This window comes from Dendrobates tinctorius, unplaced genomic scaffold, assembly GCF_039654945.1.
Source record: "Dendrobates tinctorius isolate UK_male_01 unplaced genomic scaffold, ASM3965494v1 ptg000016l, whole genome shotgun sequence".
Taxonomy (NCBI): Eukaryota; Metazoa; Chordata; class Amphibia; order Anura; family Dendrobatidae; genus Dendrobates; species Dendrobates tinctorius.
In genome coordinates, this window is record NW_027361684.1 from 15,152,430 (window position 1) to 15,169,264 (window position 16,835).

The 16,835-nt window shown below is 43.8% G+C and overlaps 1 protein-coding gene across 1 annotated transcript in view; it reads left to right on the forward strand.

The window, feature by feature from the left end:
* Positions 1-14,758, forward strand: part of PHF12 (PHD finger protein 12) — a 67,462-nt gene extending 52,704 nt beyond the window's left edge. Inside the window, exons 10-15 of the mRNA XM_073565486.1 lie at positions 4,650-4,778; positions 4,901-5,044; positions 10,273-10,374; positions 10,778-10,860; positions 11,931-12,069; positions 13,526-14,758. Coding sequence (XP_073421587.1) covers positions 4,650-4,778; positions 4,901-5,044; positions 10,273-10,374; positions 10,778-10,860; positions 11,931-12,069; positions 13,526-13,866 — 938 coding nt within the window. The 3' untranslated portion in view covers positions 13,867-14,758. The remainder of the gene's footprint in view (positions 1-4,649; positions 4,779-4,900; positions 5,045-10,272; positions 10,375-10,777; positions 10,861-11,930; positions 12,070-13,525) is intronic.
* Positions 14,759-16,835: the final 2,077 nt, after the last annotated feature.

Genomic DNA, 16,835 nt, shown 5'->3' on the forward strand with positions numbered 1-16,835 from the left:
TAACGGGTAGAACTAACCTGATTAAGATGGTCCTTATGCCACAACTAATGTACGTTTTGCACAATTCGCCGATATGGCTACCAAAAAAACGGTTTCGGGGCATTGATTCTATCTTCAGATCCTTGATATGGGGCAAGAAGCAGGCACGGATTAAATTTGGAACTCTGCAAAAAGGAAAGGAAGAGGGAGGACTAGCCGCACCAAATCCATGGGTCTATTTCTTGGCAGTACAGGGCCAGCATGTCAGGGGATGGAGAGAGCTCGATTGTGGAGAAGCAGCTCACCGGGTGCTGGTACATGTGACGGGGAGACGCCCACTTATCCAGGGTCTAGAGGATGGTACCTTTAAAAAACTGGGAGCACCATATCCTACCATAGGCATGATTCAGAAGGTATGGGACACCATTAAAAGGATCAGAGGGGTGGATGAGCTGACTAGGTACTCACCGGTGTGGGACAATGAGCATCTGCCGGAACTTAATAAGCTGCGTCAAATGGGCAATTGGAAGGCGAAAGGAGTAAGATATGTGTGCCAGCTGCAGAGTGGAACGGACCTGAAGACCTTTGAGACATTGAGAGAGGAATTTGATTTGCCTTCGCTATGGGGGTTTCAATACTATATGCTTCGACATGCTTGGAGGGCACAGTGTAGATTGGGAGCCATGACGGTTCAGGGCGACATTGTACTAGAATTTGTGTGTATGAAAGGAGGGACGAGGGGAGTTATATCGAGCATATATCATGATCTACTACACTCCTACCTGGGGGACAATCACCTCACTGCAAAGAGTAAATGGGAGAGGGAGGTGGGTACCCTCACAACAGAACAATGGGAGACTATTCTTGAATATGTCCCGAAGATCTCTCTAAGCGAGCAGGCACGGCTCTCCCAATTATATGTAATACATAGAACATACAAAACACCGCTGGTCCTATTCAAGGCGGGCTTGAGGGGAGACTCTAGCTGCCCTAGATGTGGCACAGACCAGGCCGGACTGTTACATATGTTATGGTCGTGTCCACGGCTGGTGGCATACTGGCTGGTCGTTATCAACAAAATTGAGAGAGCTTATGCATGTACGCTCGACAGGAATCCAGTGCTGTGTGTTTTGGGGGAGGTGGATGGGATACCTGTCTCAGAACATTACAAAGTGGCAATAGCGAGGTTGCTGTATGTGGCACGCAAACTAATAGCACGAAAATGGAAGGATTCGGAACCCCCCACTAGGAGGGAATTTATTGCTCAGACACGTACGGTAATGCATTTAGAGGAAAGCATTTACAGGCGAAGGCATGGTGAAAGCACTTTCGAAAAAATATGGTCCGCCTGGATGGCGGTGATATGATTGCTAAGACTCTCAAGTATACCCGGCATAAGGAGTATTGGGGGAGGGGGGAGGGGGGGATGGCTTTGATTGTATTACTACAAGATATGTGAATTGTTACATGTATATTGATATCCACTGTTTATTGTTTAAAATCTTTTGAAACCTAAATAAAAATAACTGGTTTAAAAAAAAAAAGGCGGGGGCCAGTGCTGATTGGGCTCATGTGATGATCCATATGGGATCTGATTTTTTTTTTTTTTCTTGAGCATCCATAGACTCTGTAATTGACGAGTCTCCTCTAGAATACGGAGGGTTAGTGCATGCTGAAATTTTCCCTTCCCGGGCAGACATTTGGTCCAAGTGAAAAAACTGTCCTCTGAACTCCCCTATTGATTAACTTTGGTCAGTGGCTTATGTGATTTTAACACACAGCACACATACATGTAATCAACTTGGCTGATCAAGCCCCTACATAAGACTGGCCATGTACAGTAGTTACAGAACTGCTGTCTCCCAACCCATGACCTGTACTCTTAGCCAGCGCAGCTTGGGGCTAATGGAACAATGTACGGTGGTGCACTAAGCTTGGAAGCATTTATTTTCTTCACCGTCCAGGTTTTATCCCGGTGATATTGGCCAGCGTTCCCGTAGATGAGAGGTTGGCAGCTTGTGATGCTCCGGCTGTGATGAGGCACCAGCATGTTGTGGTGTCAGACATGCTAGGAGTTGTTTCACAGGTGGAGAGCTTCCGTTTGCAGACCCCAGCCATAGGTGACAACTTCTATGCAAAGCACGGAAGTATTTTGGACAGACTGCTGCATGAACATGTTTTTTGGCCTACTTTACACAGTGATCCTAAACATTTTTTTTTAAAGTTTCCGATTGATCTTAATCTGGTTGTTCAGGCTTACCGTATTAACGACCTTTTCTAAAGTCCAGTCTAAATGACAAATTTGGCCCCATTTTAACTGGAAAAAGTCTAATGGTGAAAACGATCACCAGTATTAGTAAATGTTTCAATATATGTGCCGCTAATGGGGACGTATATTCGGCGTACCCAGGGAAGCCTATTTCTGTGATTCCTACAGAAGTGAACTGCGAGAGCTGCAGACTTGTGCGGTCACACTCTTCGGCTGGATGTGGCACCCGTGACTAACTCCCCACTAATGTTGTGGGGTCCCAAAGAGGAGACCCACATCTATAAAACATTTAAATAAAGACACCTCCCTTGCTGGTAGTTGCCATTTATCCTTCGCCAATGCATCTTGTCAGCTTGAAAATATTTGGAGAGATTAACAGGTTTTAGGGGCTTACACCCCTGATGAAGTGCTAAGTCTACGATCGCTCATACATGGTGCAGCACATCTGAGGGTTCAGCATTAGGACATAAATAACGCCCCCTAAAGACGAGACTGCCAGCCCGTTGGGTGCACGTCACACAGGCTGCTGACCTGTTCTTGTGATTTCGAACAGTTTAGCCATCACACTTGTTAAATGATGGCTGGGTGCTAAATTGAATGTAAAAGGTGTTGAACCCTTTTATAAAATCCCGATTTCCCCAATGCAGTCTGTCATTTAAAAAGTAAAGAAAACTGCACCCTCCCCGGGTACAGATGAAGTCACAACTCTAATGACATGTCCCACAGCGAGGCGGCCGATAACTGAGCTCTGATCAGGGCGATCCATCTACACGGGCTGGGCTGGTGAGCAAAGCATGACAGGAGCGCAGCAGTGGAGACACGACGATGGACCTGGAAAGGGCGAGGGGCTGGGATTTTTTGAAAGGGGACAACTTCTATAAACATTTCATCCCTGGTTCTGACAAATAGATTGTCAGGTCCTTTGTCTTATAGAGGCAGAACTCCTACAGCCAGAGTAAAATTACTATAGAGGTGGGGGGATATACCGTATGGGCGCACCTTTCTAATTTTATTTGTGTTTTTAACTTGTACAGCACAAACCTACGTTGCATTTGTGTGCAGAGGTTATCATCTCCCACTGGCGCTCACTATTTTCCAATTTGCCATATTTTGGAATAAATTTTGGACGATCGTGAGGTTCGTTAAAAATAGAAATGTTAAGGTTTTTTATTTTTTTATTTATTTTGTATTGGCAGCTATGGGTATGTACACATGAGCAATAGATGTATATAACATGATGTGCACCTCTAGCTTCAGAAAGCCAGACATAATGACAGGTCAGAAGTTTTGATTGTTGAAGGTCAATTTAACCCCTTAATGACAGCCAATACGTCTTTTTACTGAAGTTGAGATATAAGAGAATATCATCCACATACAGGTGACAATCCAGCAGATGTCGGCTGTGCACTATAGCTGACAACTTGCTGTATCACAAATGATCGGTGTTGGCACCGTCTATATCTGTTTAACCCCTTAGTTGCTGCTGTCAAAAGTGACTACATCGGAAAAATGGTTAAAAGATTGTGGGGGCTTCCACTTTAATCTAATTGACACACCAAAATCATGATTGTGTGGTCCTGATGTTTGCCATAGCAGTTCATAGCCAATTAGCGGCCTTAGAGTCTCCCGACTCTAGCGGTCAGTTCAGAAGTCAGCGACATTTAGGTGGTAAACAAACACTTTTTCATTCTTGCTATACCACTTTGCATTAATTCCTGAAAATAACCTGAAGGGTTAATAAACCACCTGACAGCAGTTTTCAATATATCATGGGGGTGCTGTTTTCAAAATGGTATTACTTTTTGGGGTTTTTCAATATACCGTATAACACCCCCAAAGTCACTCCAAACCTGGATAGGTCCGTCAAAAAATAAATTTTGTAACTTTCCTTGAAAAAATGAAAAATTACTGCTACATTTTTAAACCTCATGATGCTGATGTAAGGCAGACATGTGGGAAATGTTATTTATTAATGTTTTTGTGTGGTGTGACTATCTGGATTAAACGGATAATCATTAAAAGTTTGAAAATTGCAATTTTTTTACATTTTTGTCAAGTTTCTGATACTTTTTTATAAATAAACGCAAAACATATCAACCTAAATTTACCATTATCATAAATTATAATGTGCCACGAAAAAACATTCTCAAAATCAATGGGATTTGTTGAACCATTCCAGAGTTATCACCACATAAAGTGATATAGGTCAGAATTTTAAAAATTGGCTCCGTCATTAAGGGGATAAAGCCAAAGGGGCACAGCTGAGCTCTTATGGCGATGGGTGGGGGTCTTGCCATTTAAAACATATTAAATACATATCGGAAGTTTTCTAAAACTACAGGCACCGTTACACATGGACCATAAACATTTGTATTCTAGTGACCAGATTGTTTTGTTACAGATGGAAAAGTCCAACCCAGTACGCTAATAATCGATGGGGCCTCAACTGGTTCCGCCCCGTGTACAGTAAACTCCTCGGCGATGACAGAGCTAACAAACTCTCTAAAATCGTTGATGGATGGAGATGGAGGTAAATGACAGTATTAAGGGGTTTGTTTTTTTTTTTCATTTTTGTGGTGTTAAATTCTCCTCTTATAACCGGATGCTTCTTATAACTCATTAATATGGAATTACACTTTTGTAATATTGCAGAGATCCAGATAAACTTGCTGGATGAGAAGCTGGTAAAGTTTTTGGCCATGCAAAGAATCCAAGAGATCTTCTCTTCCAAAGACCATCCTGTAGCAAGTGCCACCCGTCCTCCGCCAACGCCTTCGCTTGGACATCACGTGGAAGGTGGGTTTTGTTCTGCCTTGAAGATTGTTTTCTATTTGCTTGTCTTGTCCAGTCATAATGACTTGTACAGAACAAGCACAAACCAGTAAGAGTTAAAGGGGAACGATCACCAGACTTCATAATACAGACTGTTTATATTCTTAAAGCGGTTGTCTCGCGTCATTTAATGCATAGACTCTCCATTTACTGTTATGGGATTAAAGGATACAGACAAGTACTCTGTTTGACTGGTCATTTGTCAGGCAGACCCCCATTCTAGAGGGAGGTGTCAGTCCCAGAGATGGCTGAAAAGCACTTTTGGTTGTGCCATAAATGTCTGTTATGAGAGGACTCCTTTAACCCCTCATCGCAACTTCACGTACATGTAAATGATCACAAGACTGATCGCATGTATAGAGGGCTCGGGAGCTGAGCTCCCTCCACACTCTGCAGAAATAGCCGGCATCTGACTCTAACAATTTAGAAACCGAAGTCCGTCTCTGATAGCGGCATGTAAATAGCAGGTGCTCCAATTCTCCCGCATGCTTATTCCCGTCTGAGCTCTGTGACATGAATGCAGGGTGTGAATGCGTTATTGTGACAGCCGGGGGCCTGCTGACTGCCCTGGTCAGAGCCATCTCGGTCCTCTATATATGCTACGCTACAAAGGAGACCGTGACTTTAATATTTTTATTGCATTGTAAAATATAGTGACAGTATTTATACAGTATAAGCGATCGGACAATCACAGGCTCATGTCCTCTAAGGCAGTGGTCCCCAACCTTTTTTGCACCAGGGACCGGTTTAAAGCAAGACCATTCTTCCATGGCCCGGCAGGGATGGAGGTGTGGCAGGGGCGGGGCTTTGGTCATAAGGGGGCGGGGCTATGGACGCGGTTGTAGTGTAGCAGTGCATACTTATAATTAAATAACATTTATAATGTGACTCAACTCACCATAGGTTTTGAATGAGTGCTCCATCACCCCCTTCTCCCCATCATTGCCTTCACCCCATCACTCCCTTCTCCCCATCATTGCCTTCACCCCATCACTCCCTTCTCCCCATCATTGCCTTCACCCCATCACTGCTGTCTCTCCATCATTGCCTTCACCCCATCACTGCTGTCTCTCCATCATTGCCTTCACCCCATCACTCCCTTCTCCCCATCATTGCCTTCACCCCATCACTGCTGTCTCTCCATCATTGCCTTCACCCCATCACTGCTGTCTCTACATCATTGCCTTCACCCCATCACTGCTGTCTCTACATCATTGCCTTCACCCCATCACTGCTGTCTCTCCATCATTGCCTTCACCCCATCACTCCCTTCTCCCACCCCATCACTGCTGTCTCTCCATCATTGCCATCACTCCATCATTGCTGTCTCTCCATCATTGCCTTCACCCCATCACTGCTGTCTCTCCATCATTGCCTTCACCCCATCACTGCTGTCTCCATCATTGCCATCCCCCCATCACTCCCTTCTCCCCATCATTGCCTTCTCCCCATCACTCCCTTCTCCCCATCATTGCCTACACCCCATCACTGCTGTCTCTCCATCATTGCCTTCACCCCATCACTGCTGTCTCTCCATCATTGCCTTCACCCCATCACTGCTGTCTCTCCATCATTGCCTTCACCCCATCACTGCTGTCTCTCCATCATTGCCTTCACCCCATCACTGCCGTCTCTCCATCACTCCCATCATGGCCTTCTCCAATTACCCCCTCATGGTCTTCTCTCCCCATCACGGTCTTCTCATGTCCCCATCTCCTCCAGGGCCAGGCTCCACCTACACAAACACAGACAAACACACACACACAGACAGACATACATACACACACACACACATTATGCATACAGTGGGGCAAAAAAGTATTTAGTCAGTCAGCAATAGTGCAAGTTCCACCACTTAAAAAGATGAGAGGCGTCTGTAATTTACATCATAGGTAGACCTCAACTATGGGAGACAAACTGAGAAAAAAAAATCCAGAAAATCACATTGTCTGTTTTTTTTTCATTTTATTTGCATATTATGGTGGAAAATAAGTATTTGGTCAGAAACAAAATTTCATCTCAATACTTTGTGATATATCCTTTGTTGGCAATGACAGAGGTCAAACGTTTTCTGTAAGTCTTCACAAGGTTGCCACACACTGTTGTTGGTATGTTGGCCCATTCCTCCATGCAGATCTCCTCTAGAGCAGTGATGTTTTTGGCTTTTCGCTTGGCAACACGGACTTTCAACTCCCTCCAAAGGTTTTCTATAGGGTTGAGATCTGGAGACTGGCTAGGCCACTCCAGGACCTTGAAATGCTTCTTACGAAGCCACTCCTTCGTTGCCCTGGCGGTGTGCTTTGGATCATTGTCATGTTGAAAGACCCAGCCACGTTTCATATTCAATGCCCTTGCTGATGGAAGGAGGTTTGCACTCAAAATCTCACGATACATGGCCCCATTCATTCTTTCATGTACCCGGATCAGCCGTCCTGGCCCCTTTGCAGAGAAACAGCCCCAAAGCATGATGTTTCCACCACCATGCTTTACAGTAGGTATGGTGTTTGATGGATGCAACTCAGTATTCTTTTTCCTCCAAACACGACAAGTTGTGTTTCTACCAAACAGTTCCAGTTTGGTTTCATCAGACCATAGGTCATTCTCCCAAAACTCCTCTGGATCATCCAAATGCTCTCTAGCAAACTTCAGACGGGCCCGGACATGTACAGGCTTAAGCAGTGGGACACGTCTGGCACTGCAGGATCTGAGTCCATGGTGGCGTAGTGTGTTACTTATGGTAGGCCTTGTTACATTGGTCCCAGCTCTCTGCAGTTCATTCACTAGGTCCCCCCGCGTGGTTCTGGGATTTTTGCTCACCGTTCTTGTGATCATTCTGACCCCACGGGGTGGGATTTTGCGTGGAGCACCAGATCGAGGGAGATTATCAGTGGTCTTGTATGTCTTCCATTTTCTAATTATTGCTCCCACAGTTGATTTCTTCACTCCAAGCTGGTTGGTTATTGCAGATTCAGTCTTCCCAGCCTGGTGCAGGGCTACAATTTTGTTTCTGGTGTCCTTTGACAGCTCTTTGGTCTTCACCATAGTGGAGTTTGGAGTCAGACTGTTTGAGGGTGTGCACAGGTGTCTTTTTATACTGATAACAAGTTTAAACAGGTGCCATTACTACAGGTAATGAGTGGAGGAAAGAGGAGACTCTTAAAGAAGAAATTACAGGTCTGTGAGAGCCAGAAATCTTGATTGCTTGTTTCTGACCAAATACTTATTTTCCACCATAATATGCAAATAAAATGAAAAAAAACAGACAATGTGATTTTCTGTATTTTTTTTACTCAGTTTGTCTCCCATAGTTGAGGTCTACCTATGATGTAAATTACAGACGCCTCTCATCTTTTTAAGTGGTGGAACTTGCACTATTGCTGACTGACTAAATACTTTTTTGCCCCACTGTACACACAGACACCACCTCTCTCCTCTCACCTGTCCGCAGCATCGCCCGCGCTTCCTCGCTCTGACACAGCAGCCGCCGCGCTCCTCTGTGTCAGTCAGAGACAGGAAGCGCGGGCGGCGGGCAGGAAGCTGGACGGGTCATTGCAGTATTCCCTCTTGCAGGCAGCGGAGCTGCTTGGATCGCTCCCTGGCCGCCGCTACACATGAGGGCTGTCTAAGAATTGCTGAACGCCGCCCCTGGCTCCCCTTGTGTCCGCGGACCGGCAAGGGCACTGCACCGGCCTGGTGCTGGGCCGCGGACCGGCGGTCGGGGACCCCTGCTCTAAGGGAACTGTAAAATAAAGTAAATAAAGATAGGTTTAAAAAAAAAATCTACCAAAAAAAATTAAAATATAACTTTGAACTGCCCCCCACCCATCTCCTTCACCCCCCTCCTTACCACCACCTTGTTAAAATAAAGAGACGATGGCGTATCTGCTATTTCTGCATTCAAGAAAAAAGCCCCTATAGAGTATAAAATAAATGAATCTGATCGGTAAATGCCGCAATGAGAAGTATAATCATAACGGCTGAATTGCCTATTTTTGGTCGTCAATCATTAAAAAAGAACAAATGTAATAAAAACCGATCAAAATGTCTTATAGCCCAAATGTCTATCAATAATATTGTCATGCACAAAAACAAGGCGACTTCCTGCTCAATCGATGGAAAAAACAAGTGTTGCGGGTCTCGGAAAATGGTGACACAAAACCACTTATGTAAAAGAAAGACTGAAGTTTATCTCCGTGATTGCCCTGACCTGGAGAATTGTGAGTCAGTTTTACCAGAGTGTACGCCATAAAAGTGAAACCCAAATAAACATTGCAATTTTATTTCACAATTTCACTGTACTTGATAAATAATACTGGGATATCGCCCCCCCCCGTTTCCCATTTCAGTGATTGATAAAATGAATGTGGTCAAAAAATGTGCCCTTGTACGAAGAACGACTGTCGATGGCGAAAAATGTAAAGCTAGTGCTGCTCTTAGGGCTCGCTCACACAAGCGTATAACTTGGAAGAATGCGATCCGATATTTTATTGGATAGCACTCGGACCAATGTTGTATAATGTGGCTGTGCAGATCTGAGGTTTTTTTTTGTTTTTTTCACAGACTGAATCTGTGGGGAAAATTGTAGCATGCTGCGCAAATCGGATGACCCGCACCCATTCAAGTCTATTGTTGCTTGTAAAATATCGGATTGCACTCCGATATCATCGGAGTGCAGTCCAACATCTGCAGACTCGGACAATGAAGAAATGAAGTTCTCCGTCTTGTCCGCACCGCTGCGACAATTCTCTCATCCAAGAGAATCGGATCAGTGAGCTGACATTCTGATCAGCGTTTGAGCCGAGTGTCATTGGCATAAGAGAATTGAGCGCTTGTGTGACTCCAGCCTTAGAAGAAGGGGAGGAAAAAACTACAAAATGGCTGCAGAGGGAAGGCGTTAAACAGATCTTTTAGACCTGTCGTGACTGGTGTACTTACTTTGTAAATCCTGTTCATAAGGCTGTATGCTTTTTGTAAGTTCTCTGTCTCACATTAAAATTAGCATTTTATGTAGGAGAAACCAAGACACTCGAAATACAAATCTTTCCAATGTGATATCTTTATTTAGGACACACTTCTAATTTTGGGTGGAAATACTAATGGGTAATACTGCGCAGGACACTGGCGTGTGAATAGACCTTTCCATTTTCTGTAGATGTGATAACTGTGTCTCTTATCGGTTTGCCTTGATACAGCCCAGAGAAGAGATGTGCAGGCCAGGGCCGTGTTTTACCCCCTGATGATGGGTACAGGGGCTCCCGTCAATATGTGTTACCGGACTCTATATATTGGCACAGGTTAGTTTACAACATTGCTTCAATCCGACTCCACACTGTTTTTGGAAGTAACTGAACCCTTCCAATCTTCTCAGACGTTTTCTTCGGTAACATAAAAGTGACAAGCGTTTGCAGCGTTAAAACAATATGTGACAGGTCAGACCGTGGAGATGGTTATATCACAGCGCTGCATGCCTGCGACACAATGCTTTTCCTTTCTTCTTTTTTTTTTTTGCTTTTTCATTGACTTCAATTATGGTGATAAAGGTTGTTTTTTTTTTGTTTTGTTTTTTTTTCTCTTTTGTTTTCTATTGTAAAGGCTGATCCTACATTATAGCTCTACTTGCATATGTTAACTTGTGATCTGGGCTATTAGTTCCCGTGCCGTCAGCATGTTCCTCATATGTCACCACTGTCATTGCAGGAGCAGACATGGACGTGTGCCTTACAAATTATGGGCATTGCAACTATGTTTCTGGGAAGCATGCCTGCATATTTTACGATGAGGTGAGTATGTGCATGATTATTCAGGAATTTTGGGGGTGGGGTTTTGGCCATGAGGCTACACAATTAGTGGCAGGCAGGTCCTAACTACCTGCTTGTGCTGCATGGTGCCGATCTGTCCCGGCTCAAATCAGTCACTTATCTCTCCCGAGGGCAAGTCTGCCTCCGATGTCACATCAATCCTCATTCACTGTGCTCTGTCAATGGGTCGTCACTGCCCATGTCCTGCTGATTGACAGCTGGCTCTTCACTGCCCATCTGCAGGGTGCTGGCTGTCAGCAAGATGTGGCAGTGATTAACAGAACAGAGTGGAAGTGAAAGCTGCTCGGTTGATGAGAGGTCAAATGGAGCCGCATAAGCCGGAACACATTGCCACAGAACAGGCAGGTAATTAGCAACTACCTGCCGCTAATTTCTTAGCCCCTTAACAACTCCCAGATAACCCCTTTAATGTGCATACACTTGCATCAGTAGTTGCCAAATATTCATCTAATGCCTGTACCTTTTGCCTTTGATGTAACCCAGTCTTGGCTCCCCTAGATCATCTGCTCTGTGACTACTGTATAGTTACCCCAGTCACAATGAAATATCCATTTTGCAGGAAAAAAGTGGTTGGTCATCTCCTTAATTTGTATAGTCATTAGTTCCACCTATACACTGTGTGCAGACAAGTCATTCTGGTCTCTGCATCAGGAAATCAGACGTTTGGTAGTCATTTGCTTGTGAAGATTCCCGTTCATCCCATCCATAGCACAGCTATCCTCGCCTTGTTTCACCACTAGTTTTTCCTGATTGGACCAAATACTAGAAAAAGTCCGACTCCTCCTGCAATGGCGGATCTGCTTTGTAAAGCTTATCATTCAGCGAGTTTTCCAGATACTGCGGTTCTCAGCTTCTAATCATCCCAGGAGAACATCTGCTCGAAGTTTGTATATTCTCCCTGTATTTATGTGGGATTCTTGTTTCCTCCCGCACTCCACATACAATGCTTTGGCCATGAACCTTACTCTGCTAATATTGCTGCTCTTGATAATGAAGAAATTGAAATGTCTCCTCTGCTCTCCCCCATACAGAACACCAAGCATTACGAGCTGCTGAACTACAGCGAACACGGGACGACTGTTGATAATGTCTTGTACTCGTGCGACTTTTCTGAGAAGATCCTCCCAACCCCTCCTAGTAGTATTGTTGCCAAAGTGCAGAACGTTATAAGTAAGTGGGTGTGGGGTTGTGTGTTGTTCCCCTGTCTCAATTTCAGCAAGATGGTAGAAAAGATGTTCCTATTTCAGTAAATTTTGTGCAAACATAGCGGACGTCCATCGATGAATGATTATAAGGTGGTAAAAATCAGTTTATCTTGTATGATGGGATGTCCCCATTGTCTGTAGGATTCATGGTATACCTCCGATTTGTAGACTTCCTAATCACTTGTTAAAGGGTCTCATATTCAAAAAGAAAAATGGACAACCCAAAACCTACCTATTACATGGGCTTTCCCCACAAATAGAATATATTAGGCCTGTTTCACACTTCCGTTTTTGTGTCCGCCAAACGGATCCGTTTCCGTTTTTTTGACGGAAACTGATGCAAACGGATCCGTTTTTACAAAAACGGATCCGTTTTTTTGACGGATCCACGGTAACCACTAATGGAAGTCTATGGGACAAAAAAACGGATCCTGCAAAAAAATGGCGGATCCGTTTTTTTACGGAAACCAACGGATTTTGACGGTTTTGAAAAAACGGAAGTGTGAAACAGGCCTTATCTGTCTACACAATAGGTCATAAACGCAATATTGCTGGGGATCATCAATCTCAGAAAACGGAGACCAAAGTCTCAGGGTTGCCCAGTGTCTGAGCACTGTGCCCTTCTGAATGCTACTCCTTTGATACTCCTTCACACTGCATGAGGGGACTTGGCAGACCCCACTATGTTAGTTATCACTGCGGGGCCCAGCGGTGGGGACCCCAGCAATAGTAGATATGTGAGAAAACCCCTTTTGAATGGAAAGTACTGGATTAGTAAAACTTAACTCCCTTCTTCAATGAATACCGCCACCCTTGCCCACAACACTATCAGATGTAGCAGTACATGAAAGAAAGTAGCCCTGTTTTTCTAATCCCACAAACCCTTTTAATTTTTTGTCTGAATGGGGTTTTCACCTACTGAAAATTAAACTTAATCTGTTCATGGAAGTGGAATTGAAAAACAAAAAATTATAATATCACCTCCAAGCCCTGCGCTCTGTACCACATCTGGTGGGAGACTTCACGTTACCGCTGTTCAGCTGCAGCTTTCACATTTTGTCCGAACAGGACAAGAGACGTTTCTTCCTGTTCTTCTGGAATGTAAAGTCTGCAGTCGATCAGTGGTCATGTGAGCACCCCTGCTTGGTGATGCCAGGAGATTGGTGGGAACCCATGTAATATCTGCATAGTTAGCGGCTTCTTTCTACAGTGTGTGAATGGGATTTGGTAAAATCTTATCCACTTTGGTGCAAGTATTTGCCGTGGATTTTCCATCCACAAGTATAGTGGTAAAATCCTCTGTGTATCGAACACATTTTACCATGTCCTTCTACTACTTGTTCACATGATATCGCACTCTGAGAAGAAGATGACTAAAGTTTTTCATTTAATACAATTGTTTATTTTTTTTTTCCTCCTAGAGTGCCGCAAGAGCCAAAACCCAGAGCCAGAGCCTGTAAAGGAAGAGGCGGTCATGAACTCGCATGCACAAGGTCCCCACGTACAGCCGTGTAACTGCAAAGCCAGCAGCTCCAGTCTCATCGGAGGAAGCGGAGCCGGCTGGGAAGGCACCGCTCTCTTACACCATGGAAGCTACATTAAGTTGGGCTGTATTCAATTTCTGTTCTCCATAACAGAGTTTGCAACAAGGCAGCCGAAGGGCGAGAGTGAAGCCCTAGCACAAGACCTGGACTTGGAAGACAAGATATCTCTGAAGTCGCCCCACCAGGTGCCCGTTTTACGATCCAACTCTGTCCCTTAGGAGCCAAACACTAGAACTCTTAAAAGACAATGAACTCTTCCTGAAATTCAACCTATTCGGCAGAGCAAACATGTCCAGCGGCCTCTCGGAAACTGTTTTGGCCAGAACGAGTTTGCACATTTGCATGATATGAAGAAGCTTCACCTTTTTTTATTTGTTTGTTTTTTTTGTTTGTTTTTTTTCCCTCTGCTCATTTTAGGGGCATTTGCACATATATTTCTAGCATACATTTCATATATTATAAATATATATAAATATCTATTTTTTTTTATTCTAAGACTCAGAAAGCCCTTCTCCCTGTAGCGAGTTTACCCCAGGACAAGATTGCAACATTTGGAGTCCCGAAAAACTGAATTTAGGATTTTTTTTTTTTTCTTTTCATGCCATTGTAAATGAATAAATGACACCACAAGCTCATACCTGTTTTTGTGCCAGTGACACTTTTATAGAGCATTTCAGGTTAATACAGGATTAATTTTGTTACATGTAACTGCTTACAAGCGTCCGCCCTCAGTCTCACCACCGATCTAATAAAGCCTCTTCATTGCGACAGCGAGTACAGCATTCAGCGTTTTGTACATATACAACAGATGGCTGCCCTTTTTGCCCCGGATTTTTTTTTATATATATATATTTTTTTTTTAATGTATACAGTGCTGCGTGTGATATGCCTTTCGGCTCCTGTCTGTTGTAACAAACGTTTTTGTTGTATACTTGTTTGTCCTCTTTTTTTTTTTTTTTTTTATTTTTTTTTTTTTTTAATGTAATACTGCCACTTCTCTTTGAGGAGATTGGATGAGCTAGATTCAATGTAAATATAATTGTATCGTTTTAGATTTTACAAACCTTTTTTCCTGTATTCTGTATATATAAAAAGTTGATTCTTTCTGAGCTTGAGTGTAAAATCTTTTCATAAGTTCCGATCGTTGGGAGTGATAACTGGAACATGGGCTTCTCTTTACTAGGCAGAAACCGCCCCGGATCCGGGTGACCATCACTTCTTCACTGTGAATGGAGGAATAGGGATCCCCCGCACCGCCAATGGCTGTGATGAGAAAGAAATGGGACTGGTTAAAAAAAAAAAAGGATACTCCTTCCCTCTGAGCAATTCCCCACATGTCCCGCACTGCTTCTTCCTTCCTAAACACACTGAAATGGCTGGAAATGACCACTTAGTCAATCACCGGCTCAGGCAGGTCACTGCTGTGGCCACCGGTGATTGGCAAAGCGCGCATTGCTGTCCATTTCAGTGTAGCTAGGATAGGACAAGGAAGCTCAGACCATCAGGAACCATTGAAGCTGTGGGTGATCTGTGCAGGGGGAGTATCATTAGTTATATTTTTAACCAGTGTCTGCCTGTATTAAGAATTGCTTTAATTAACTGAAAGCCCACCTTTAGGCTAAGCTCCCACCATGAGCACTTATAAGGTTCGTCTAGTAGTCGGACCACCCCTTTTGAATCCCTCTGTTTTCCCCATGTAAAATAATAACACCTAGAGCTCGCTCGCACGATACTATAAATTGGACAAGTGGAATGCAAGAAAGCATCACATTGCACTCTGACCAATGTTATTCAACGAGTCAGTGCTCATCTGCGGGTTTTTCCTCAGCTGTAATAGGACTGAGGGAAAAAAAATTGATTGGATGTGACAATCGCATCGCACTCGCCAATGCAAGTCAGAGTGCGAGAAAAAAATCATACGGCACACTGACCGTCAGTATGTTGTCCGATTTTTACACCTCTCGAAAGGAAACCTGAAATTTCATGAGCCAACTACAGTAAATTCACAGGCAGAACTGTCATGATAGAGAGCTAGAAAGCTAGATGGCTGTCCTGTAGATATATCATTTCACAAGCCCCCTATGTACAGTATTATTAGACTTGTCCCCTTTATTGCCTTTCATTTGAGCCTTATTTCACCCCTATTAAATAATTTAAAATTAAAATAAAAAATGTGGGGTCTCTCAACTATCTCTATATCTTTCTGTATGTAATATTGCTTTATTAGTTTTGTAAATTACATCGAGAATTACAGTATGTAAAAGATGGTGATTAGAGTTGAGCGACTTTGGTCGGATCGGGTTTCGTGAAACCCGAATGAAACAAAATAAGTTTCAGATGAAACTCGTCCGACTAGAGCAAAACAAAGTCGGAGTTTCGTCCGAAACCCGACCCCAATGCAAGTCAATGGGAAATAAAAGTCGGACGAAACTCCGACTTTTTTTGCTCTAGTCGGACGAGTTTCATCTGAAACTTATTTTGTTTCATTCGGGTTTCACGAAACCCGATCCGACCAAAGTCGCTCAACTCTAATGGTGATAATTCATTGCATACAGATGCTAGGTGAGACAGATCACATCGTATGCACTTTGCACTCGTCTTACTTTTCTGGATCAATATCAGTGGGTTTTTTTTTTCCTGAAACGATTTTTATTAGGTTTCACACAATTTAACAAACAGTCACACAGATGCTAACATTCTTCAGATAGATATCAAAACAGTACACCAAATTGCTATAATCTCCACTAACATCTTTTGTCCCCCACCCTCCCCTACAGCAGAGTGAATTATTTTGAATTTTTTTTTTTTTACATATTATACATGCTTCTGTGACTCCAGCCTAAAGCTGGAGTCACATAGCGACTCACCAGCGATCCCGACAACGATATCAACGTGTCAGGATCGCTGGTGAGTCGCTACATGATTGCTGGTGAGCTGTCACACAGACAGCTTCACCAGCGATGAGCACAGCGATGCCGAGCGCGTGGCGTCGTTGTGTTCTTTAGTTACCAGCGCGCTGATGTAGGGAGCTGGTAACTAACGTACACATCGGGTATCTAAGGGACGCACATCCCTTGGATACCCAATGTGTACGTTAGTTACCAGCAGATCGCTGGTCTCCCGCCTGTCACACGCAGTGATGCGTGCTGGCCAGCGGGAGACCAGCGACAAAAGAAATGTCCAGTGG